Source organism: Plasmodium fragile (genome assembly GCF_000956335.1).
Source record: "Plasmodium fragile strain nilgiri unplaced genomic scaffold supercont1.31, whole genome shotgun sequence".
Lineage (NCBI taxonomy): Eukaryota > Apicomplexa > Aconoidasida > Haemosporida > Plasmodiidae > Plasmodium > Plasmodium fragile.
This window is the reverse complement of record NW_012192611.1, coordinates 75908-102687: the sequence shown is the minus strand read 5'-3', so window position 1 is coordinate 102687 and position 26780 is coordinate 75908. Positions and strand designations below refer to the sequence as shown.

General features: G+C 41.7%; 6 protein-coding genes across 6 annotated transcripts in view; 2 read left to right on the top strand and 4 right to left on the bottom strand.

Moving 5' to 3' along the window:
- Positions 1-2714: 2714 nt before the first annotated feature.
- AK88_02947 (uncharacterized protein) lies at positions 2715-4055 on the top strand (the record flags this gene model as incomplete). The annotated part of the gene is made up of 1 exon (XM_012480570.1): positions 2715-4055. One exon carries the CDS (start codon positions 2715-2717, stop codon positions 4053-4055), a length of 1341 nt encoding a protein of 446 aa, XP_012335993.1.
- A 707-nt stretch (positions 4056-4762) lies between these two features.
- AK88_02946 (uncharacterized protein) lies at positions 4763-6429 on the bottom strand (the record flags this gene model as incomplete). Its single annotated transcript, XM_012480569.1, has 4 exons — positions 4763-4800; positions 4937-4987; positions 5216-5287; positions 5457-6429. The coding sequence occupies 4 exons, from the start codon at positions 6427-6429 to the stop codon at positions 4763-4765; spliced, it is 1134 nt and encodes a 377-aa protein (XP_012335992.1).
- Positions 6430-8438: 2009 nt separating this feature from the next.
- Positions 8439-15123, bottom strand: AK88_02945 (uncharacterized protein; the record flags this gene model as incomplete). The annotated part of the gene is made up of 7 exons (XM_012480568.1): positions 8439-8707; positions 8904-8972; positions 9137-9449; positions 9543-11066; positions 11308-13473; positions 13618-14562; positions 14737-15123. 7 exons carry the CDS (start codon positions 15121-15123, stop codon positions 8439-8441), a joined length of 5673 nt encoding a protein of 1890 aa, XP_012335991.1.
- Positions 15124-16636: 1513 nt separating this feature from the next.
- On the bottom strand, positions 16637-19172 carry AK88_02944 (tRNA uridine 5-carboxymethylaminomethyl modification enzyme GidA; the record flags this gene model as incomplete). Its single annotated transcript, XM_012480567.1, has 2 exons — positions 16637-16796; positions 16945-19172. The coding sequence occupies 2 exons, from the start codon at positions 19170-19172 to the stop codon at positions 16637-16639; spliced, it is 2388 nt and encodes a 795-aa protein (XP_012335990.1).
- Positions 19173-21039: 1867 nt separating this feature from the next.
- AK88_02943 (uncharacterized protein) lies at positions 21040-25550 on the top strand (the record flags this gene model as incomplete). The annotated part of the gene is made up of 5 exons (XM_012480566.1): positions 21040-24289; positions 24489-24599; positions 24806-24991; positions 25166-25335; positions 25506-25550. 5 exons carry the CDS (start codon positions 21040-21042, stop codon positions 25548-25550), a joined length of 3762 nt encoding a protein of 1253 aa, XP_012335989.1.
- A 615-nt stretch (positions 25551-26165) lies between these two features.
- The window catches only part of AK88_02942 (uncharacterized protein), a gene marked incomplete at both ends in the record, with an annotated part of 847 nt that continues 232 nt past the window's right edge, over positions 26166-26780 (bottom strand). The window contains one exon of the mRNA XM_012480565.1: positions 26166-26773. Within this exon, the coding sequence (XP_012335988.1) occupies positions 26166-26773 (608 nt within the window). The remainder of the gene's footprint in view (positions 26774-26780) is intronic.

Genomic DNA, 26780 nt, shown 5'->3' with positions numbered 1-26780 from the left:
CCGTTTGCAGGAATTCAACTGTAATGGAACAATCATAGAGGATAGCGAACATGGTTCAATTATTCAACTGCAGGGAGACAAGAGAAATAACGTTAAAGACTTTTTAATACGAGAAGGAATTTGTGCAGGGGACCATATACGTATACATGGAGCTTAAAGTTCTGCGACCCGTGCGTTTTTATTCTATACATATTTTTATGAAGCCACTATATACATAATTTATATATACACACATGTGAAAAAAAAAAAAAAAATGCAAAATTGAAAAATAAAAAAAAAAAATAGCAAAATTGAAAAAAAAAAAAAAAAATAATAACAAAAGGATAGTAAAAAAGCATTGTCACGCTTAGCACAACGGGCACACTGAAGAGACAAAAACAGATCTGTGAAATAAATGGAGTCCACGATTGAATAAACCAGATAAGGTGGAAAAAAAAAAGAAAAAAAAAAAAAAACAGAGGAAAAAAAAAAAATGTACATATCGCACAGCTATAGCAGCGGCATATCATATAAAAGAAGGGAAAAAGAACTTGTGACACCCTTAGCCAGTGTGGCCGTTTTTTATATTTAAAAAAGAGAGCAATCAATTATGAAATGTTAAAAGCAAGCAAAAAACACAGCAGAACAGAACATATTCCAAGCCAATGATAGAACAGCAAGAATGAAACAGAAGAGGAGAGAGTTGCATGGGGGATAACATCATATGACAAGTTTTGAGGAAAGAATGTTACCTAACAGTCTTGCCAAACAGCATTGTGTATGATTGTGAAGGAAGAAGTGTGTGCGTATATATTATGTTTGTATACATAGATATATGTGCACATATGTTTGTGTTCATTGCATTTCGCGCGTTCTGAAGTGACTCAAAAACGGTGTTGTGTATTTATTTTACGACACACGTTGGAGATACTTTTTGAACACAGCTTTGCACGAGCACAAATAGACCAGGCCCCCTTGTCCAAGAAAGCGGCGCAGCAAAACAGAATACAGCAATTAACAGTCGCAGTGATATAGAAGATATCTGTCGCATCATTGTGCATGGACCATCTGCACGCACATTCGCAAAATTTATGTAAATACGCTCGGGGACGAATGTATATATATACCCCTGTACCCCATGCAGCATACGCACATATGGAAGCATGCCTGAACAATACTCTATATACTTAGGCAAGCTTTTACGAACGTGCACGCATTTTTTTTTTTTTTTCTCCCCTTTTTTTTTTTTTTTTTTTTTTTTCATTTTTATTTTGCTCCATCGGTGTTGCATGCAATTGTATACTATCGTGCAATGTGATGTAAATATTATTTATATAAAAAAAATGAGATGCATGTATAAAGCTTTTTTTTTTTTATAATGACTCGCGCAAATGAAAGCAAATTAAGAGGTTGAAAACAAAAAAAAAAAAAAGAACAGCAAAAAAGAATGAGAAATAGGGAGAAGCGAAAGGAGGGGAAGTGGGATTGAACAGCAACGAATGGGTAAGCGAAACAAGGTGGGGCAAATAAAAGGTACACAGACATGATCCGTGATAAATAATAATGGTGTTCATTGTGATACGGGAGATCTGTTACCTCTTTAAGTGGGTCCATTCTGGGGTTGTTGTGCCCCCCTGTGCTCTTTTAAAAGTTCTGTAGCCTGTGAGAAGGGGCAGAAAAATGCGAAGCGTTTACTTTTTTTTTTTTTCAAAATAGAGGAACTTTTCTGCAAGGGATAGAAGCCCGTGGGGAGGAAATGACACAAAAGTGCTGTCTAAATTTTTTGAGCGCATGTACAACATGCATATTGTATAAATTGTGGACAGCGTAATGGGTAAGTGGCTTTGTGCAAACCCTATTTTATAGCCAAGCCCAAACGGGCGTTAAAAACACTCAGGGGTGGAAATAAAGGGGGAAAAAAATGCGACTAAGCGCTTACCTCAAATTGTTGTTACCGTCCATTCGCCAGTTCGAGTGCCACTTTCCAATTTTGTGTGAAAGACCCCCTTGCAACAATTTGTTCGCCCTGTGTCCGCTTTTTATTTAGTACGTTTTTTCTCCCTATGGAAACATACAATGATTCGGGCCACCAATTACATGGTGTGAAGCAGCAATTCTCGTTTGTACTGTTGCCCTTCCCGCGCGGGTAACTTTTTAGCTGTATTTCAGGAAAAGTATGGATGGATGAATAACAAAAACAAAAAAAAAAAAAAAAAATTCGCCTGAACATTTGGCCACGCTTGTGTTACCTTGTGCGCCATGCGGAGTGTACTTTCATTCGTGCAACAATTTTTGAGCGGCCCATTTGGTTAACCCATTTGGTTGACCCATTTTCCGACCGTGGAGACAACTTTTGCGAGGCGTGTGATCCGTCCACCCTAGCGTGCATCAGTTATACTGCGTTTGAACATTTCTGCCTGCATACCTCCAAAAAAAGGGTGATTATTTATGAGGGGTAGGAATTTGTTTTTTTTTTTTTTTTTTTACCCCTTTCCGCCAAACGCGTTACGCATAGGTGTTGCAAACAAATGCGTTGAAAATTTGGAAAAAAAAAAAAAAAAAAAAACAAAATACACACATGGGTGTATCTTTGTATGTCCATAGGTGTGTACATATGTACATATATGTATATATATATGTATATATAAACACGCGTGTGAACATTTTCCCCGTCTGATTGCCTCCCCCCATGTGTATAGCCACGGAAAGGGGGAGTTACGCAAAAATAGGTGACCATGTGGTACGACAATGAACGGACCCCAGAGGAAGAGGGGGTGAGTAGGCTACTCGTTGGAAAAACGTTCGCCTACTTTCCCAAGCGCCCAGACGCTGCAAGTCGTCATGTGCAGGAGGCAGGGCGATACGGCGGGGTACACGCACAGGGCGATGTAACCCCTGGGGGGAATCCAAACACAGTGGACAACATGGAAACCATGGAGTATATGAACAGTGCAGGAAACGAGGGCATCACGGAGACGATAGAACACGTGCAGGATTCGCACAAGGGGGATGATTCGATGAAAGAGGTCCATGGGGACAGCATGCACAACATTGAGGGAGTGGACAGCGTGTGTTTCAACCGTAAGGAGTACGTACTAATTCAGCAAAGATTGGGAAGGACGATTATCCCCTTAAACCCAGAGCTCCTGGCACAGTCCACACTGGAGCAAGAAGTGATAGATGGCTACCTAAGCGAGATTCACAAAAGTGTTGGTAAGTGTTCAATCCTAACAGAGTATTCCTTTTTAATGAATGAAATGCCAAGTGGAATTTACTGCCTACCACAAGAAGATAATTTACTAGTGTGGGATGTATTTTTAATTTTGTATAGCACTGTTTATAAGAATGGAAAATTTAAAGCACAAATAAGATTGGGAGAAAATTACCCGCATACAATTCCTGAGGTATATTTTTTGTCCTCTGTTTTTCATCCTTGTATAAATTCTCACACGGGAAAATTAAATTTGGGCAAGCATTTAAATGAATGGACTCCAAAAAGTCATTACATGTCTTTAATATTTCTCTACATGAGAAATATTTTTTATTTACAAGATGAATATAACAAGGAGTGCATTGAAAATGAGGAGGCTTATTTTTTACTTAACAATGATCGGGAGTTGTTTCTTCAGAAGGTTCACGAGTGTGTGCACATGTCCAATGAGCAGTTGTACCATCAGGTAGACAATTACATGCTCAACTTTGGCGCTGAGGTGGGTAGCCAGGAAATCTCCAACATGATGAAGCAGGTGAAGGACGACCCTCTGTGCAGCAGAAAAGTAGAGGCGTTCATACACTGGCTCATCAACGACTACACGGGGGAGCCTACCGAGGAGGTGATCAGTCAAAACCCGCAAAGTGAAGAGATACTCAGTGAGGGAGTGGCCAGTGAGGGAGTGGCCAGTGAGGGAGTGGCTAGTGAGGGAGTGACCAGTGAGGAAGTTGCCGGCGAGGAAGTTACCACGGAGGACGTGACCCCCCACTATGACAACGACAAGCGCGAAACCGAGAATGACGATGCAACGTCGGTGGACGCTACCACCGTTCAGCACCTACGGAGGGACAGAAGGAAGAGGTAACACATTGAGTAGTGTTGCACACCCGGGTGGTTAAAAGGAAAAGAAGTCTACCGGGCAAAAAAAAAAAAAAAAAAAAAAAGTAAAAAACATGGTCATCCAAATTGCACGCTTGAATTAGCGAACGAATAATCAGTCAACAAATGCACATTTTGAAGGCAACCGCGGGATGCCTACACTCGTGGATGTATCACAAGATAAAAAAGAAAAAAAAAAAAAAAAGACAGACGAATAAACCCGCGTTACATACACTTTGATTGAAAAAAATTAATTCTTTTTTTTTTTTTTTTTTTTGTCTCATTCAAATTTGATATTTATTTTAAAATAATTTTTTTTGAAGAATTTTATTGCTAACTTTTAAAGGCAAAATTATTTTTAATTACAACTCGGTGTGTCGTGGTTGTTAAAGCTGTGGCTTTTAAAAAGACGGGAGTGACATTTCACGTCTTAAGCGGCACACATGGGACATATTTTTCCTACTAATGGGGCGTTACGATGGGGCATATACCGCCATGTGTATGTATGTAAATGACTGTGTAAACGTTTATTAGCTACCTCTTCACAGCCTCTCAAACCATGGAGTTACGCGCGATACGGTTCTGGTCATACAAATTTAAAAAGGGATTGCCTTATTTGTGGGCTCATTGTTGTTTCCCCCTGCCAATTAGTACGAACGGGAGGGGTTGACACACATTCGGGGGACGTCCAAATCAGATGTATGGCTGCCACAGCGCAACGTTCATGCAGCCTGCAAAACAAAAAGAGAAAAATAAAAATGGTCATTATAATGTTGTATTAGAGGGGGGTTGTGAACGCGGAGGATAATACGTAAGCAAGTCATAAGTCATGTGCACAGGTTCTCCTGCGCAGTGGGGCGTTCGTACTTGAGGCTAAGATGGCACACTTGGGGTTGAACGTCACATTATACGGGGGGCCTAAATGGAAAAGCGTTAGTAGTGCGATAATTATGTCATTTCCACAAGGGGAGAGGACAGAACGGTCATGAAGCTACGATATCCCAGTTCTCAATCTTATTCGCATTATTAAAGACATTCCTCCGCCTTATACCCGGTCCTCGGGATCGAATACGAACACGTCACAGGAAGAACGGGCGGGGAGGAAGAGAATTAGGAAAAAAAAAAAAATGCACACTTTTGGCTTACCCTCGTGGCCATACAGACTCGTCACGTAGTTTCCATTTTCATTCCAAATGTGAATTCCGCTGTCAGTCCAGCCTGAACGTGAAGGGTGGTGGGAACTGTGTTTGGAAGGGGCACACGGGAACGCGGAGAAGTACACCACGTTTAAGTAACATGTGGTAACGCGTGTGAGCACACACACAACTGCAATTCCGCAAATGTACTTGTCTGCGTATACGCTCCTCGCCAAATGTTATTTTCTTACCGCTCATGACGTACTGCCCGTCGGGCGTTATAGTCGGGAGGAACAAAGGGCTGCAGGAATTTTCCTCCCGTGGTTCCAAACCACCGTTGTCAGTGGCGCGGAATGGGTCACACACATTCGTACTTGAACTGGAAGACATTTTTTTTTTTTTTTTTGTATGCAAATGGCTAGCTGGTGAATAAAAAGAGCTGAACTGTTCAGGTGATTTTTGAGGATATTTATAAGAACATAAAAAATTGCCACTAATGGACTCAATTTTGAAATGGTTATTTTGATTCGTGGAGACAATGATAGCTTTATTATTGGGAGTGAATAAAAGGTTTGTAACAAATTCGTCTTTTTCCATGTAGTTTTTTAAGTTGCAAATGTGGTACTCCCCACGATCAAGCATTAATAGGTCATAATAGTGAATTTCTTTCTTCCCATAGGAGGCGATAAATATATTTCCTTCGTGATCAAAGGAGGAGACGGGTCTTACAAAATCAGACTTATATAAAATTAAAGGAGAGTCACAATTAAAATAGTATAGTTTTATGTGTCCATCATCTGAATTGATTAACATTAACTTTTTGTTTTCACTTATGTTGATGCCATTATATTCACAAATGTTTCCTATCTGTGGGAGGGACTTTATATATTTATTTTCTTTAATGTCCCAAAACCTGAGGAACTGTTTGTGCTCCGAATTGTTCGATTTCGTCGAGCACACAATAACATCATTTGTGTTATTTAAAAAACGTACAACGTCCACACCACAATTTTTACTATGTAACGACTTTACGTTATTCCCCTTTAATAAGCTATACAGCGTTATGGAGTCATTCTGATTGGACGTTAACAATAAGTGTCCATCGTAACTCCAGGCCATGTTCTTTGTCAGTGCTTGCTTATACTTGAACGCCCTCAGCACTTGAAAACTCTTTACGGCCTCATCCGTTAATTTTATTTTTTTGTGCGCCACTGAGTTCATCATTTGGCCGTTACGCGTTTATATGCTGTTTACTCCCTTGCCGTTTCTTCTCTCTCTGTTGCTTTTCCTTTCCACTGTTGGCTATCTCTTCTGATGCATCTTCTGGGGGAGAGGTTGCTCCAATGCCAACTCCCTGCTTATTTATTATCAAACCAACAGCGCCTGTTCCTTGTCATTCGGCTTGCTACGATGTCAACTGCGTGAGCAGTCACACGTGTTAGGGTCGCTAAGAATGTGCTCTTATGTGTCATTTTTTTTTTTTTTTTTTTTTTTTTTCTCCCCTCAATTTAAAAATTCAGCCGCGTGTGGAACGTACTATTTGCCTTTTTCGCACCTCTGAAATTTCGAGCGCAGATTATTATGTGCACGTTTGGGTGTGTTTGAACTGTCGTCGATTCGGCTCGGTCCCAATCCAATAGCATCTTATAAGACGTTCAGCTAGCCCATGGTGCAATCATGTAATAATCGGTTTGTCGATTTGTTCGAATTAGCCGTACGGTACACATATGGTTACCATGATTTATTTTTACTTTGTTGTGTCCTCCACATGGAACATTTTCGTCCCGCGGAGAGTCTCCCGACAGCTAAACGATTTATTTTCGCAACTTCAAATGGCCCTTTTTGATTGCCCTCCCCCGCCCCTCCTCGAGCTACTGCAGGGATGATCAATATCCTGTACGACCCTTCACCTATTCGTTTTCTTGTGAGTAGGGAAACGTCATTTATAAAAGGCAAAGTAGGAGGACGGGGTTGTCCCTCGTTTGTTGCACCTTTTTTACTACAAAGGAGTCATGAACAATCTGTACCACGCGTTCAACGGTTCGAAAGTTTTTTTTTTTTATGCCATATGTTTATCCTTTGGTGCAGGTTCAATTCAACCGGATATGGCGCGTAATCATTTGAGGAGGCATCTACCATAGGGGAAAGATAAAAGGGGCGACTGGTAAATTACCAACGGAGGTCGCACGAGCAACTCTCATCTTTATGAGAGCACAACAGGGAGAAAAAGTGTCCACTCTATTTTTCACTCCATTTTTGTCCAACAGTTAACACTATACATAATTTTATAAAAAAAAAAAAAAAAATTGCCTAATTCTTGTAAGCATACACACAACAAACAGTGCGTGAAAAATCACTCGCTTAAATTTCCCCACTAGACAGACCTAATATTTTTAAAATGTGCACACGACCCTGCAGGTGAAAAAAGAGGCATTTACAAAAGACAGCATCTCAGAAGCTGGATGGGGGGGAGTTATACAACATGAAGTCCACACACAAAAAAAAAAAAAAAGAAACAACAAAAGCAACAACAAAAAACAAGGAAAAAAAATTAAAAAGAGGCTTCTTCCACACTTAGAATAAATAAAAGGCAAAGAAACGTCATACTGAACACATGTTCCAATCCTGAGTATGTAATCGGAAAAGAGAAAAAAAAAATATACAAAAAAAAAAAAAAATTACCCTTTTGTGCAAGGTCACCAAGGGGAAAAATGACTAACCATTTTTTAATTACGTGCAGCACTCGCCAAAAGAAAAAAATGTAAAGAAAAAATAGAATACAAAAATAAAGTGCAAAAAGTACACTAAAACAAGAAGTAACACCAATGAAGAGACAACACAAGTTAAGGTGAAATTAAAAAGAGGTGGAGAAAATAAACGTATGGTGAACTCCAATTTGCGAATTTAAAAAGGTAAGAACAAAAAGGAGACGTCCATGCTGATGATGATGTGTCCACGCTGAACGGAATGGGCCAAGAGTCAAAACAGAAGACACATCTCATAGTCAAACTGATATTCCACCATCGGTGGGGGGGAACCAAAGCATAAAACTAAAATAACTTGGGTGTGCCCAAACAATGCTGCTATAACATGTCTTGGTGCAAAATGGGATTACGAAAAAAGGGGGACCCCCGCGGGGGAACAACCAGGTTGACATCACGCCTATCCATAGTCCCTGCGCTGTGTTTTGTACGCACTGTTATACATATAACTGGTGACTGCCTCGGCCGCGCCTATCCCTTCCTTTTCACGAGCACAATTTTTTTCTTAGCCTTTCCAGATGAAGGGTCAACAAACCCTTTAAATAAATCACTCTGCTTCATTTCTGTATATGTCATGTCGTTCATACTTTTCCCATAGTGCGGCTTGTCGTAGTTATAATTTTTTTTCTCGGCATCTGTGTTTTTGGTTTTCCCGTATAGGTACCTGGCGATGTTGGGGTTATCATCCTCCATTTCCTTCTTCACCTGATCCATGTCTTTGGAGAGGTTGGACGTGGAGGCTGCGTGAGGACGGAAGGACATCGACGGGGTGTTGTGTAAAGTCAGCTTAAGCAAGTTCGCACCGGCTCATACATTCGTGTTACGTTTGTCCACTACATGAGGGTAACTCCATTCAGTTCTCTCCTTATATCGGTTAGACGTTCGATTCATGTGGGGGCACACCATACAAGTGCATGCAGAATGCGCGTTACTTACCACTAGTTTCCTTCCTATTCGTATGCACTCTTATTTTTTTTTTTTTCTTCTCCTTTACGTCATACAAATCTGAGGGGGGGGGAAAAAAAAAAAAAGGGAAGGTGATAGGCATAGGGGCAATACGCACGTGTCCATGCAATGGGAATGTACACGTGTGTGTACCCACAAGGGGGTAAAGTCGGACACAACTGCTGCCATAAATGCGTCACGACTGCTCCCGTCTGGCTCCCTACTTGAAGTCTTCGAATACATCTGGTTGAGGTCCAATTCCTCGTCAAAGTTGCTTAGCTCGCTAAGCTCATTGGTGTCAGAGTACTTTTCCTGCATGGCAGGCTGCGGCTCCCTGTTGTGCCCCTTTTTTCTGTCAATTTGGCTACTCATGTGCCTATTCATTTCTTTCTCCATTTGCCGTTCCCGTTCTTTTTGCTTTTCGCGCTCCCGTACTCTGTCCTTCTCCCGCTCCCGCTCTCTTTCCATCTGGCGCGCCTTTTCCTTTTTTTCTTCCCGATCTGCCTCTTCCTCCCCTTCAGCACTGTCCATACAAATCTGAGGGGGGGGGAAAAAAAAAAAAAGGGAAGGTGATAGGCATAGGGGCAATACGCACGTGTCCATGCAATGGGAATGTACACGTGTGTGTACCCACAAGGGGGTAAAGTCGGACACAACTGCTGCCATAAATGCGTCACGACTGCTCCCGTCTGGCTCCCTACTTGAAGTCTTCGAATACATCTGGTTGAGGTCCAATTCCTCGTCAAAGTTGCTTAGCTCGCTAAGCTCATTGGTGTCAGAGTACTTTTCCTGCATGGCAGGCTGCGGCTCCCTGTTGTGCCCCTTTTTTCTGTCAATTTGGCTACTCATGTGCCTATTCATTTCTTTCTCCATTTGCCGTTCCCGTTCTTTTTGCTTTTCGCGCTCCCGTACTCTGTCCTTCTCCCGCTCCCGCTCTCTTTCCATCTGGCGCGCCTTTTCCTTTTTTTCTTCCCGATCTGCCTCTTCCTCCCCTTCAGCACTGTCCACCCCGTCCAACTTCCTCCTGCGGCTTTCCTCCTTTTTTTTTTTTTTCTTCTTCCGGTCCTCGTCTTTCCTGTTCCGCTCTTCCTCTTTCCTTTTCCGCTCTTCCTCTTTCCTTTTCCGCTCTTCCTCTTTCCTTTTCCGCTCTTCCTCTTTCCTTTTGCGTTCCTCCTCATCCCTCTTTCGCTCCTTCTCCTTCTTCTCCCACTCATTAATTTTCATCATGTACGACATTTTCCGTTCTAACTTCTCATTCTCGAAGAGTTCCTTTTCCCTTTCGAGTTTCATCTTTTCCTCGAGCAGCATTTGTTGCTCTTTTTGCTCCCTTAGCATTTTTTGTTTCTTGAATTCCTCCTTTTCCTTCTCCAGCTTTTCTATGTCTTGTTGCAGTTTTTTTTTTTCCTTCTCAAAGTAGTTGTTAGATTTTATTAGCTTTTCGAATTCTAGTTGGTTTTTGTCTCGCTCCGATTTGTCCTCCTTTTCTTTCTTCTTTTCCTTCTTTTTTTTTTTCTTCAACTCCTTTGTGTCTACGCTTTCTTCCATCCTCCATTCAGTCAAGTCAGCAGCTATGATGTTCCCCTTGAGGCTCACCAGTGGGACGTCTTCCTCGAGTGCTTCTTTCATCATCTGGTCATCCTTTCTTTCCTCTTCTGATGATCGATACACACCTGTCTCAGGCTCATTTTCATTTTTGGTGGAATCCCCCTCTTTCATTCGGGTTAAACTGTCCTGTGGCTTCCCCATCAGGGCGTCCTCTACCTCATGTCGGTTTTCTCCATTTTTACTCCCCCCTTCTTTTTTCACAGCGAGCAACAAATTGATCAAGTCAACCGACTTTTTTAGCTTTTTCTTTTTCGAACCTTTCCCTTTATTCTGCGTGGATACTATCTGGGCCGTTTCGTCATTGGCGTGGGACCCCATCAAGTCCAGATATACGTCATCCGCCTGAGTGTGCTCCTGCGAAGGCGCCTCCTGGTTTGTGGAGGCAAATTTTATGTCCATCTCCCCATAGGCGTCCTCCTTTAGTGTCTCCTCCAGGTTGTGTTCTTCTAGCGTATCCACAAGTATGTCGTCGACCCTTGGCGCGTCAACATCTTCGAGGGATCCCTTTTGTTTTTTTCTGGCGTTCTTGATTTCTGCCTTTCTTTGCGCCTAAGAAGTGTGGAGGGGAAAGTACGGGGGAAACAACAACAAGGGTGTTAGAATGAGTCGTTTTTGCAATATGTATATTTTTTTTTTGTTTCCCAATAACATGTGTGTTACATATAACACGCGTGGAAACCACCCTTTAGGTTGGACCAAAAAAAAGGAACACTCCATTTTGAGGGGTCATGTGTTAGAAGCACAATCTGCGTTTGACCACTACACACACCACCCCGTGTGGTGTGCTCACCTTCTCCTTGACGATTTCCATTTTTCGCAGCTCCCTCTGCGTTATCTTCACGCAAGTAATAATGTAGATGTAAGCAGAAATAAAGTCTCCAGGGAGGCTATACAAGCAGACAGCTAGCGAAAGACACAGGGATCTATCTCGGGATTCTAAAATAGCAAGTGTGCTAATGAGTTTATCTGAAATGAACTTGGATTTGCATGTGTTAAAATGGTATGGAAATCCGAGTAGCCTATGGCTCTGTGGTACTTTATAGTAGAGGGCTTTTTTCCAATCTTCAATTTTTAATTTTGCTAGCAGTGCGTCTTCCTTTCTTGAGGTGTTCAATTGGTGCAGTAACTCCAACCCGACTTGCAAAAATAGTTCTAAAGTTTCATCGCGGTTCCATCTAGTAGGCAGGTTCCGAGAAGCTCTATAAATATTAATATTTTTTTCAATGTTGCCTCTAAGTTCTTTAGCTAGTCTATCCAATTCCATGTCTTCTATTTTGTGAGAATAATTCTTTATGGTGAAACAGGGCTGGATAGTGTAATCAATGGAAGAGAAGGGAAACCATAAGTCTACCTTCCAGTAGTCATACCAAATATTTAAAGGGTTCGGATCCTGAAGATTGAGGAAAATATTTTTATTATTAAAAATGAGATCTATCGTTTTGTATGGAACAGATGGTCCTCCGACTGGAATATCAGTTACTCTGTTACTAAATACTTCTTTAATTTGCCTTTTGGTCTCTTCCTTTATTTTGTTCAGATCATTTGTATTCATTCCCCCTTTTTGCAAAAAACCATGTCTTAAATGAGACTTATACTTTGACTCACTTAATTGTATTTCTAAAGTTTTTAATTTATTCACATCACTAAATCTTTTTTTTAAGGTATATACATTTCCTGTAGTGGTTTCCCAAAACTTGATAATACCATAATTTTTCTCTTCATTATATTCTAGGGTACACACCCATGCATGCTTCTGGTTATCCCACAAGGTTCCAAAGCATACAAAGGATATGACTGGGATGCCTAAAAAGAGACTACACAATAGTAGGCTATGGTCTAAGGCATTTCCCCCTTTTAGCTGTAGTGTGAAATCTGGTGTAAAAGCTATATTATCTTTTTTGTGGATAAAAGGTATACATCTAACGTAATGGAATATGGCATTTGTGGATTCTGCACCGTATGGAGATTTCACATTTGTAATTAGGGTTGGCAAAAAATGACTTTCCTTTCTTTGATTCATCAATTCGTAATTAAAAAAACGTTTCGTCTTATATATATCTGTACATCCTTCTGGAATACCTCTAATCGTTTTAAGTACTTGAAAATATAGTCCCTTCAATTTCTCGTACTTTTCTGCTAATCTCCTAGGGAAATTTTTTGTGGTATTAAAAATAGGTGGAGCCACCACTGTGTTACTGTCATGCTGATCGTTGCTTAACATATCTGGGTATGTCCACACGCTGAAATGTATGTTTGAGGTTCTTTGATCGTCATGTAGGAAGAGTAATTTTTTGCAGCCTCTGTAGACGACTGTCTCGTATGGGGTCCTGACATTAGTCTCCAAATCAATGTGTTCCAATTTGGTTTTTTTTCTTTTCACATTTTTTTCATTAAAAAATATTTCATAAGGGGTTATGGATACCCCTCCCACGTATACAATGTCATCTGCTTTGCCCCAAACATCTATATATATACGTCCCTTTTTACTAAAATTATTATAATTCACCTGACTTTTATTATTGAAGCGTAGTGGGATAGCTATTTGGCTGTCATAATTTGGTGACAAGGTTTTCTTTACCAAACGTGTTTTCCTGCTGGTTTCGTCAAAGGAGACCTCCACGTACGTATCCAATTCTTTTACATTCTCTACTGTTACTATCTGGTCTATATTAAATATATGAACTATGAGGTAGGCGTATCGACAGTCCACGTGGTACATATCCCCCATCTGTCTGTACCGAGGTACTCTTGCTATTATGACCTTTCCATCCACGGTGCCGAATTTCCATTCCTCCAATTTACCTTCCCATCCTTCGTACTTGGCTTCTTCAATCAACCAGGGGGGCGCCTCCAGCTGGTGCGAGACGTATGGGTAGTCCACTACTCCCTTGAGCGGAATTTGACACGTCCCGATTTCGCGGTTACTTTTAGGCGCGGACATGTCCTCCACTTGTATCTGAGGGGGGTGTTAGAAGTGTAAAGGGGTGTCATAAGTTTGAAGCGGTGTACTTCCCTGTTGGGCGAGCAGTCTCATCACATTATGCAATCGCACTACCGCGTTAGAAGGGCAGCCACATGGCATCCTCCACGAGGTACTCACGTTCAAGTAGGACATGTCAATATCCCGAAGGGTGCCCCGGAAGTACATCTCGCCTAGGTTTTCCCAGATGGGGAAGCAGATGGCCTTCTGCTCCATGGAGACCAAGGTCAGTCCTTCATGTCCCTTGGGCGTATGTGTCAACGTGATGGTAACTCTCGGATTTGGTAACTCCACATTATTAACATTTTTGTACGAGACCTTTTCATTCTCTTCCACATTCTGCATCAAACTCACATTGCGGAAGAATAATTTTTCTAAATTTCTTGCCAGCCGATCATCTTTATATGTGGCACCCGTTTTGTTCTGTTGGCTGTTTTTATTATTTCGTTCTGAGTCTTCAGACAAGGCACTATTGAAAGAGGAATTAATGCCGATTTCATATTCTGTATCTTCATTTTCGTTTTTTTTTTTTTTTTTTTTATTTAACTTTTTAACTTTTACACGAGTGCCTCCTTTAGGGCAGAAATGACAACGTCCATTTTTGTTAAACCGTCTCCCCAATTTATCCGGATCGTCCTCGACGTACTTTAAGCTCTTAGCTTGTATGTACGTGTAGGAGAGCAAATCGTTAAATGACCAATTCAGAAATGATAACTCAAAATCGTATAGCTCCTGGAAGTATAGTTGGAAGAAGAGGCGGCAGCGCTTCACTCGGGTATCCTTCATATATTTATACAACGTCGTTTCGTTATAAACCTGTCCTACTGCAAATGAGAGAAGAGGCTCTTCGTATATACCTTCCAGTTTATTTAATGTGAGCTGTTTATACTCCCACACCTTTATTCTTAGCTTTTCATTTTCGAGGTCTAGATAAGACCCTCTGTACTCAAACACGCTCCTGAAATTCATGTTTTTTTTTTGGTCCGCTGCCACGTTGGACACCACATGGGTCCGCAGGCAGTTTTTCGTCTTCCCCTTGGCGTAGATTTTCATGCTGGAGCCTCTCTGCGGTGAGGAAAAAAAAAAGGGGGTGGTGTATACAGTGGGAAGGGTGGCGCCAAGAAACGAGGCGCGCTATCAGCGGCGGGAAAGGCAGACGTAAAGGGGGCTGTGCGTCCTCCAATCCGACACGCGCACAGGCACAGTGTTCACGCAGATACACCATTCGTGTTAGCACACCTGAATGCGGCACTCCTCTCGGTTGCCTCCAAAGTCGAAATCGACAAAGGCATTAAAATCGGTGTTCATATAATTCTGTATTTGGAGATCCCAGAGAATGACTTTCCACCTCCGGGGATACCCCCAGTGCTTTCTCAAGTCATCCGTATCTCCCCTTTCCTCTTGAGGGGCCTTTAACACCTTGAGGAACTGCTCATAAGTGTACTGTGGGGCTCCTAGCATTTCATCAAAGAAGGCTTTGTCCTCTGCTGCTTCTAGAGAGGGATCCCCCCCTGGTAGTGGCGCGCTGGCCTCTGGGTTTTCGTTCGCCTCCGCTTTGTTCACTTCATCCTTTTCCGCGGCGCTGTTGTTTAGGTTGACTATGTTTTTGAACTTGTCGAGCATCATGGTGAGCGGTGGGTCCCCTGTACCCTCCCCCCGTCTCAGTGCTTCCCTGTCTTATGCGGGGTCTCCCCTTGCAAATGCCTCCCTGGAGATGCCCCCCAAGAAGAGGTTCAAAAGACCAATACGCCTAATGCAGAAAGGCTACTTAGTTCAAGGCGCCAGTTTATATAGTCGCGGTTTTAATTCATTGCTTGGGTGTATGTTTAGTATTGTATTCCTCGTTGTGTAGCGGTAGGGTGCAATAACGGCAGCTGATGGAGATACCTTCACTTGTCCTGTAGCCGTCTGTCCTTTTTTCCTACCTCACGCAAAAAGGTAATGTTTACCCTCCTAACAAAAATGAGTGCCTATATAATGCCTGCCCATGTAATGCGTACACTGACAGAACTACTAACATGTGTGATTCTACACACATTTAATGGCGCATTTTGAGTTCCACAATAATTTGCCTCTTTTTATTTTGAACTCATTACTATGGGCTATTGTTGTAATGAGGTGCAGCTTGTCTGGGGTGGGACAAAAAAAGAGAAGTATTTTTTTTTTTTTTTTTGTACATTGGTGAATTGTGCAAATGCTGGGGGGGGCGGGGTGCGTACAAAGTTCGCATTTGCGAGGTTGGGTATAACGGCTGAATTAGGTATCAATTTTCCCGTTGCGAAGAAGAGGGGGAGGGGAAAAGTTGTGCAGGCGACACGATAAGCACGCAGAGGTAACTTGATGATGTAGTAGCTATGCAGTGATTGCTTGTGTAGGTGGAAAATTTGCCCCTGTCCTGTCCTCCCCCCCCGCCCTGGTTCAAGGGGAGACTAAAGGAAAAGTTACAGGTGATCTCGACAAGCGGGACAGGCGCACAAAATTAGTACGCTCACAAGTGGACGCAAGGAATCCGCAAAAGGGTGATATGCATACACACACCTGAACGGAAGGAGGGTGGGGAAGTGCACAATGGGCAATAGGGGTAATGTGTAAATGTGCGTGCCTACGCGCCCATGTGCCACGAATTAATACAATCGCACAAAACATACACACATCCACGTGTGTGTTCATGCGCATATACACATTTTGAAACTTCATAAAAGTGTAACTTTTTCTTCTTTTTTTTTTTTTTTTTTGTTCATAAAGTTTGTGATGTTATTATGCACCCGGGGTGGGAGGGGGAAAAAAAAAAACAGTCCCATATAAGCATAAGAGCAAAACAAGGATGTGAAAAAGAATTCGACCCAAATGCAACGCATGCGGCAGGTGGGTATTATAGTGCAGATGTTCCCCAGGGTGACGACTTATTAGGAGGGAACAATGGGCACACATGGTAGCATAAGGCGACATGGCGAAGCAAAAATGATACAAAAAAAAAATGAAGCCAAATGGTGCAGCAAACATGATACAAAAAAATGAAGCCAAGTGGAGAAGAAATGGCACAGACAACGAAACAAATGGCACTGGGGGTTTGTGCAAAAAAAAAAAAAAAAAAAAAAAAAAAAGGGACCAACAGACAGTACGTGGTGGAACAGGCAACCTATCTTTTAACCCTATGTTTCTCCCCTTTTATGTAGTAATACAAATAATAAATGGCGCTCATGGTCACGCCTTCAATTCGGTTGGCCTCGTGCAAAGTCTGCGGTCTGAATTTGTTCAGTTTTTCAATTTCTTCGTTGGACAGGTAGGGGAAGTTAAGCCTGCGAAGGGGGGGTTCATCGTGTATCGCCATGTGCATATGCGCAGATTTAGCTGCGACGGTATTGAGATATGCACATGGGCACATTTAGCGGCGACACTAGCGCCATATGCGTACAGTCACATTTAGCTGTGTGAATGCCGCTTTACCTGTCGTAGGTAACCTCGGGCGGGATGGCCAAGTCAAAGCTGTGCCTAATTTTGTCCACCTCTCTAATCTGTTTTGTCAAGTAGGGGGAGTACTTCACCTCGGCACAGGCAGTTTCCAACGTGGCAGAGTTCAGAAGTAGGTCGCTACTCTGGTCAAGCGATAATCCGCACTGCTGCATTTTGTCCATATAAATGGGGACATTATTTTGTTCAGGCAAAACTGAACTCAGTAATTTATTCCAATCGTGCACCTCCCGTAGTTTGTTGAGTAAAATATGTAGAGAGTATTCCACTCCACTTCTGAAAATTGTATATAAGGTGTTTATGTTTCCCTTGCGAGAGGTGACTTCGAGATGAACATTGTTTTTACCATCAGGCTGGAATGCCTCAACGGAATTCTTTACAAACATATGTTCTGCATCTTTATCACATGAATCACTTGGGGGTGTTTTCTTCTCCTCTTCGAGCGCACCACTCAGCTGTATCTTCTTAAAGAGACAAATAAGCTTATTGACGGAGGCATATTTCTGCTTCAGTATATACATCCTCTCGTCGGACACTATTCCCAATTTATGCGCCATGGGTGTAAGTCTCATGTCGCAATTGTCTGGTCTCAGATAGAGTCTGTACTCAGCCCTGGATGTAAACATTCTATAAGGCTCCGTTATGCCTTTGTTTATTAAATCGTGAATGAGAACCCCTATATAGCTTTCATTTCGCTTCAAAATAAATGGCTCTTCGTTCCTCTCCCCATCTGCTGTACTACGGGCAGCTATTGCTGCATTAATCCCTGCGACAATACCCTGACAAGCTGCTTCCTCATATCCGGTTGTTCCGCAAATTTGTCCAGCGAGAAAAAGACCCTTGATGTTCTTCGTCTCTAATGTATAATTCAAACACTTAGGGTTCACATAATAATATTCCACATCGTAGGCAGGGAAAATAATTTTTGCATTTTCTAACCCCCTGATGGAGTTCACAATCTCTTTCTGTGTATGTATAGGGAAGGCAGAACTTAAGCCATTTGGGTATATGAGTACATCATGAAATCCTTCTGGCTCTAACCAGATTATGTGTTTATTTTTTTCCGCAAATTTTGTGACCTTCTTTGCTATAGAGGGGCAGTATCTGGGTCCATTGCCCAGTTTATCGTAGCAGTCAAAATCGGGCAGCTGGTTCAAATGGGTTCTAACCAACTCATGGGTTCTTTCATTTGTGTACGTTTTATAGCAAGGTAATGTTTTGTTCCTATTAACCTTGTTACTGTTTAAAAAGGAGAAATAAAATGGGTTTTCTGTTTCACTATCTTCCCTTTCCAGAGAGGTAAAGTCAATGCTGTTGATGTGTAACCTCGGGGGCGTTCCAGTTTTCATTCTCTTTATCTCAAACTGGTTTGCCCTCAACTGGTTCGAAATGCTTTGCGTGGACGATTCCACCAGTTGGTCAAAAATGGCGCTGTTATGTTTTTCTAGGTTTTCATGGCTGGTATAGGTCATTCCGTCGGTAGGGGGGGGGGTCCACTTGTCTGTCGGACATTTGCGTGGGGCGTTCATCCTGGTGACGTCTTCACCCGTTGGCGCGTTCACCCCACTGGGGGACATTTCCCCCCTTTGTGTCCCCCCCTGCCACTGGACCCCCCTGGACATCCGTTTGATCCTCCCCCCGTGGTACTTCTCCTTCCCTATGTGACACACGCCTCCCAGAAACGTCCCCGTGGTGAGGACCACACTGTTCGCGTAAAATTCACACGCGCATTTGTTTTTCACTCCATAGACGCGCCTTCCACTGAGGGCAGCACCACTTGTAAAATTTTCCATTAACAAGGACTGCACTGTGCTCTCTAAGATGTGCAAATGTTTCGTACCATTCATGTGCTCCTTCATATGATAGTTGTAGAGATCCCTATCCGCTTGTGCTCTGTGTCCCCTAACAGCCAGGCCTTTTCTTACATTTAATATTTTAAAATGTATGCCACTTTTATCTATGACTTTCCCCATGAGTCCACCTAGCGCATCAATTTCTTTCACCAGAATTCCTTTGCCGATTCCTCCAATGGATGGGTTGCAGGACATTTCCCCGATGCTATCCTTACACTGAGTTATTAGCAAAGTTTTCGCTTTCAATTTTGCACTTATGTGGCTGGCCTCGCAGCCACTGTGTCCTCCCCCTATAACTATAACATCATAGTTTTTGTCTAACTCCTTGCACTTACATTTTTCGCTGAGCATGTTTACGCGGGGGCCACTTCCGCGAGCAGCAGACCTGTACAGGGTGAGGGAAAGAAATAGCCGTAATGGCCGTAACAACATGAAGTGTTAGAGAAACCGGGAACAAAAAATAAAACACGCTTCCAACCCTAGCGTGCTGAGTGGTATGCCACGCCAACTACAACTATAGTCACATGGACAGTCAGTCTCCTGTGTCCCCTACATCACCATGACGCCACCCCATATGGGTGATAGTGGTGGTGCACGTGCGTTCGGTTATTAGCCCCTTTTTGCATTACCTCCGAGCGTGGGGCCATCCCAAGAAGAGCCGTCTTTCATCCACGCGGTATGTTCCACAGGGTGCGATGAGCTGAACAGCGACTAGCACAAGTACATAGCACACCGTTCGTATGGCAGCTAAAGAGAACCAGTTCGTGGACATTTCAAGGGGGGTAGAGAAATCTCACTCGGTGGGACACGGACATTTATTTATAAATTGGCATGTGTTCATACGGGGTGTAAGAACAAGCGAGAGCCATTTTGTAGGTTCCTCTTTGAAGCGCCATTTTTAATTGCATCCATGTCCTTCAGTTTGATGTTATTGGCTAGGATAAGATACGGGCGTGTAGGGGGGGACCCCTAAAAAAAAAACCGAAAGGAAAGGAAAAGTACCGCCAGGGAGTAAATACGTGTGTACCCGTGGGGGTAATGTTAAAAGATAACCAAACTGTATAATACTATGGAAAGGTAGGATGAATAACTACTTAATGTAATGAAAAAAAAAAAAAAAAAATAGAACGTGAAAGATGATAGAATCCACGTGTGAGCGCTAATAAATATTTTTTTTTTTGCTCAGTGCGAGGTCGCCAACTTTTGCGCCTTCCCGGGGGAGGGAGTCAGAGTTGGGCAACCTCAGAGTCGCGGGGTAGAACAAACGGAGTAGCGCCTCTTGCTGCTGCTCTACGCTATGCACAAACTTGGGGGGAAGCTGGGAATTAGCATAACGCTATGGCAAACTATAACAGAGTGCCTTTTCTCCTGATGGAAAAAAAAAAAAAAAAAAAAAAAAAAAAAGCGGCATAATTGTAGCTATATAATTGTATGTAAAAATTTTGATACCTTTGAAGGAGTTGTTAATTTTAGCGAAATATAGATATTCTTTATTCATAGTAACATTTTGAAGAAAAAAAAAAAGAACAAAAAGAGACCTTTTTTTTACTTTAGTTGGTATCGTATAATGTCCCCTTGTTCTTTGCTCTGCTAATGCAGATGTGGTTATGTTCGTTTACTCGGTTTTAATACCGGGATGTTACGAATTCACGTTTTTGTTTTGAGCGGCGCCATGTATCTGCGGTGTTCACGTGGAGGTAGCTCACGCGCGTCCATCTACACATCGATATACGTTTAGTTATATATTTGAGATAACAGCTGTATGCCGATACGCGCGAGACTGCCGCTTTTAAAACGTTTGCCTTTGGCCTTTACTTTTAAGGAGAGAACCCCCTTACGAGCGACTGATTTAGCCAAGTAGCACGAGGGGTAGCAGTTCACGTATATATATTGTTACTTGTATATATGCGTTCGCGTATAACTCCACATTTTTGTATATCTTTTTTTGCCAACCCAAGTGGAGTGTGAGTAGTCCGTTGGGTAGACTTGAGCACAACTGGGGTGTTTGCCTGAGGGGAGATTCAAATTTCGCCGTGTCGTTTGTAGTGCCCAGGCGTTATAGGATTTGTACCTCCCCCCGGCGTTGAATTTTTTCCCCCGCGCCTGTCCCATCTGGAGAGAGACAACCACATAAAAGCGAGCGGATAACCGAGCGGACAGTCGACGATTCCACAACCCGGCGAACACCCCACTGAGTAATCAAAGAGCGTGGAACAAAATGAAGAAGGAGGCAGCGGACGACAATAAGTTAACGAACAAGGAGATGAACAACTTCCGGCTGATGACACAGCTAATAGAACTGAAGAAGCACAAAAAGGCATTCAAAATATGCGAGCAGATACTGAAGAAGTATCCTAAAAATGGAGAGACGCTGGCGGTGAAGGGTTACCTGCTAAATCTTATAGATGAAAAAAACAAAGAGGAAGCCTTTAAGCTTATTAAGGAAGGAATAGTAAATAATATATCGAGCAGTTTCTGCTGGTACTTGTATGGGTGTCTTTACAAAATGTATAAAAATAATGATGAAGCTTTGAAGTGCTACCTTAAGGCGCTCAAGCTTAACCGTTACGACTACAAAGCTTTGAAGGAGGCATGTGTCCTTCTGCTATACTTAGGAAGGTATGAAGAGTTCAAGGATTTGAGGATAGATGTGTATAAAGATACCGTCAAGGGGGTAAGAGATAAGGCCATGTTAATTTTTTCGTTTCATCTCCTGAAGCAGTATGAGAAATGCTCCATTATAATTAATCAGGTGCAGGATGAGTTAGCCACCAAAGGAAGTGGTAGCCAGAACCCAATAAAGGGAAACGATTTGAGTCCTAGTGAAAAACACGATCTGTTAATCTACATGTGTGAAATCATGTTGGAAGGGAAGCTTTACACAGAGTGCCTAAAATTATTGAAGAAACATGAGGAACAGCTAGTGGACAAATTGTGGTATAACAAAATCCTCGGTTTGGTGTACCTATTTCAGGATAATTTTGAGGAGGCCAATTTACATTTTAGGAAGGCCTTTGAACTGAATTATGAAAATTTAAATATCCTTTTGTTGATTTTGTACACGGAAAGGACGTGCACACTTGATGGGGGGGTAAGGAATGGAGAGGCAGAGGAGGAGTCGAAGCAAGGTAGAACACTCTCCAGCTTGTTCTTCCTCGATTACAAAAATGAGCACAAAATGGATGAACAGGTGAATGTTGATGAAAATGTGAAGGTGTTGCTACACGAATTCATTTTAGACATATATGGGTCGAACAGAAATATGAAGTTGCTGGCCAGGAAGGAGAAAAACATCTTCAATGATTATGTGTGTCATAATTGGGGAATGAAAAGGTATGATGTGTACACCCTTTCTGAATTCAACAATTTTGTTAATATAAATTTGGTCGACAAGGAACATTTTAAAGAAAATTTACATGTACACAATATTGAAGAATATATTAACTCGATGAGGAAAAGTGTCCACAAGGAAATGAGCAACATCAGCAAGGGGGACGATGTGTCCTCGTATAACATTATTCACTGGTCAGAAAAATTGGGTGTGGACATACAATATAGCTATAAGAAGAAATTTGAAAAATGCATGAATATGATCCATTTTTACAAAATAAAAAATTTTAACGAGGAAGAGGAAAATTGCTTTGAAAATTATTTTAAAAATTTACAAAAAAAATATAAGCATTCAAATTTGTTAAAAATATTTCCCCTTTACTTTTACAATGAGAAAAAATTTGCCTTTCACGTGGAAAAATTACTTCGCAGTTTATGCTTTCAAAAGTGCTTAACCATTTTCAGCTATTTTAGGCCTTTCTTTACTTATAAAAATTTAAGAATACTTCTTTTCTTGCTGAACAAATATATTGAAAATTATGAGCGCGTGGGGGACATTCCATCCTTTGACTGTGGCCCTGCTTGTGGCGAGATCGGAGGGTGCCACGACTGCTTGGGGGTAGACATGGGTCAAGCAGGTGAAGAGTCGCTTCAGAAGGAGGCCCAAGGATGGACCAAGGAGGCCCCTTTTGAAAAGCGAGAATTCATGCCTGAGCAAAACCATGAGGAGAATCATATAAATGGCGAGGCTATAAATGGAGATCTCCTCACCAGTGACGACAAGATTCACTTGGAAAAAAGCACCAATGGGGAAGAGACCCCACAAATAAGCAGCGAAAAAAAACATGTGGACAGCTTCCTAGACGAGACGGAAGAAATGAAAAACATCATTGGAATGGCTACTCCTCTTGGGGTAGGAGCAGGAGCAGAGAAGCCGGGCAAAAAAGACCAAAATGGAAAAAAAGGAAACGAAAAAGGTAGTGGGAAAAAAGGCACCAATGAAGGGAAAGAAAAAAAAGAAATAAAACTGGACTTAAAAAAAGTGACCCTAACAGAGGAGGAAAGAAAGGAATACTTCATTTTGTGCATTTACTCTTTCATTAGTCAGTTGTATGACTACATAAACTGCGCGAAGGAATCGCTAACTCTTCTCAAGGACAGGTCAAACAAAATGACCTTTAAAGCAAACGAGTCACTTAAACAAGAATTACTTTTTATAAAAGGGTTAATTTACAAGCGAAACGGAAATTACCTACAAGCCTATAGGCATTTGGAAGAATGCAGATTAGCAAATATTGGGGACAGGTACATAAACTCCAAGACGGTTAAAACTTGTTTGAAATGTGGGCTTATAAAGGATGCAAAGAAAATGGCCTCGATCTTCACGAACCCATTGGATAACAATTTCATGAAGAACATTAACGAAACGCAGTGCTTCTGGTTGGAGTACAGCATCTCACAAAGCTACATCAACAACCACCCGAACATCCACTTGGGAAAGTACCTCACTTTGGGCCCGGACAAATTGTACGACTTTGGTGATGTTGAAGAGGAGGGAAGTCAAGAAGGAGGGGAAAACCTAGTGAACGGGTTAAACAAAGGGGAAGAAGCTATAAATGGTTCCAAGGAGAACCCAAGCAGTGAGAAGCCAAAACTGAAGCTGCACAAAAGCATCCTGGTGGACAACGACATGTTAGGCAGAAACGAATTTAACGACTACAGCAGAGGACTACACTACCTGCACATGGGCCACAAGCAATTCATAGACATCCATGAAGACCAAATCTGCTTCTACTATTACACCATCAGGAAAATGCTCTACAGATCCTACAGGCATTTGCTCTTCCTGACGAGTGAAATATTTGCTTCCAGATTTTACCGCAAATTTGGAAAGGCGTTAATTAAGGCGTTATTACACATACACGATTGTGGCTTATTAAAAAAAAATGACATGAATAAAAAGAGTAAAAAAAAGACTAAACCTAGTGTAGCTACCCAAGAGGAAAGTGATATTTATGAACATATAAAAAATGATCCTTTGGAAAATGCTATGATGTATATGAAAACGTTTCTGTCCCAGCCAAATGTGGATTTATCTGTGTACAAATTGAAATTCGATATTGAGAGGAGATCACCTGGTAAGGACACACACTATTTCCAATTGGTCGTTCAGATGCGTATGATTTTTTATGAGTCCTCTTTCTCGTGGGCAGTCATTTTCTACGTTGTGTGTATGACACGTGTAACATGTCCTTTGTTATCCCCCCCAAACAGGGAAAAACGTACATGTGCGCACATGTTACTAATTTCGAACCCCTTTTTTTTTTTTTTACGCAGGCAAAGACTACGCACTCATGATCGACACCCTTCTAACGATGAAGTCCATATTTCCGCACCATAATTACAACTATAAATTTGGCCCATGCATTTCGTACTATTTGTGTACAGGTTAGTATATCTCCTGTTTTATGGGTCTTTTGTGTTTTTTTTTATTCCATGTTTACTGTGCCACGCAGAAAAAAAAAAAAAAAAAAAAAAAAAAAAAGGGGGGAAAAGTGCATCACCGGAAACGGTTGACTTCACCGAGAAAGCAGATTTGTGCACTTTTAAGCCCTTAACAAAATGGCCTTTTTTTTTTTTATCCCACTTTGCAGTCCGTTTGGATAGTGCTAGCGAGGAATCGAGAAAAGAAATTACAAGCAAGCTAAATGACCTGTTGGGATTGAATCATTGTGAGTACAGTAGTGAATTGTTAAAAAAAGTTAGGACACAATATATTGAAGATTTTGTAAAATTTTTTAACAAGCATAAGAAGGGTGACTTGCGTTATTACCAATCAGGTAGGTTGTCATTCTGGTCGTGCTGTCCGATTGGCTGAATAAAACATATGTGGCCCCGCCCGTCTACATTCCTTTTATCCATTCCTCGTGTGTGGAGGGGGAAGCTCAGCTTGGTTATGTGCACATATAACATTCTTCACATGTGTGTACTTTTTTTCCTGAACATTGTTGTAGCCTTAGAAATGTACTTGGATTGTGGCGAAAAGGTAGACAAGGGGCTTTTGGAAAAAGACAACATCGACCCCAAGAAGAATAAACTAACGAGGTGTTTTAAATTTCTCCGATTTTTAATTAAATGGCAAGGAATGCATGTAGAGTTAGTTCCCCTGTTGGACCACTTCAAGGTAACCTCCTTTTTTTGTTCCCCCCCACCATTTTGTCCCACTAATGCGCGGTGCGAAATGATTCGATACGGTGGGATGTGATGCACAAAATTAGAGCTCCTGTTTGCAAACCGTATGCGTGCAAATTTGTAAGTCATTTTTTGTTCCCCCTTCTTCCCTTCCACCACCAGACCTGCTGTAGGGAAGCGTTCCCGCTAGCAACGGCATTCCAGTGAGCCCGACAACGAGTAACAAAAAAAAGGAGAAGAACATATCGCATGCGACTTGGCGCGTTCAATAGACATGGTAAAAACAATCAATCAAGAAATAGAAAAAGTTGAATAACAGAAAAAAAAAAAAAAAATATATGAAGAAGAGGGGGGAGAAATTTTATGGGCCCCTGCATGTCCTGCGCTTATATCATGTACCTTTTTGTGGCGAAAATTCATATAAAGCGCACAGCATGTTCTGGTTAAACATACCAGCTTTCAAAAAAAAAAAAAAAGCGTGTACATCTCCTCACAGTGCGTGGTGCATAGGGGGAAAAGTGTTAACGCCCCCATATTTCCCTAAGCATGTTCCATAAATATATGCACATAATGAAATGATGCTGCCCTTTTTTGTCGTCTCCCCTGAGACAAAGGGGCATCTTGCGAACCGTATGATGACACCATTAACAACCACTCCTGCTGTGTACACAAGTTACATATTCACGTCATTGTAATTGTGCCGAAATGGAAATTAATTTTGTACTTTTTCCCCTTTGGGGCATTTTAAAAAAAAGGAGCAGTGTGGTAAATGTGCTCTTCTCCAACTTCTTCCTGTTCTTATTATATGCGCCCCATTGGGGTCTATGCGTTTTGGCGCTTCTTCATGAGTTTCTCCCTAATCTCCTTAATCTTATCGATGATTTCATTTTTGGAATCGTAAATGCAGCAGAGGTACTTTTCCGACTTCATCCAAGCGTCGAATTCTGGGGAGTTGGCATTTTTTGGCCAGGGTGTATAATGCAATAGGTAATTTTTACTATTAGCCCAGACCACGATTTGCTGATACAGGTGAGGGAGGAATTCTTTTTCAAAAGACTTAAAGACGATGGCATCGTCAAGTGTTAATCTATGTCGTTCCGATTCCCACAGTTTCAATTGGGTAATAACATTAACAGGTATGGAGCTTTTAAAATTGCTTTTGCCTGGGTGAGCATAGGACTCCAAAAATTTAATAATTTGATTTGCAGTGATGTCTGAGTTATATGCATTTAGCACACTCCTTCTGGTTAAAATACCTACTACCATGTTTGGGGTCCTTGCCTGTAATTCACATAAATGACTGAGAATATTTATTTTCAATGTTGAATTTGTGTAGAGGTAGACTTTAAAATTGCTCTGCACAATTAATCCCATTTCGAGATTATTGTTTCCATTTATTTTTTTTTCTGGGGATAAATAATTATGGTTAGCTAATTC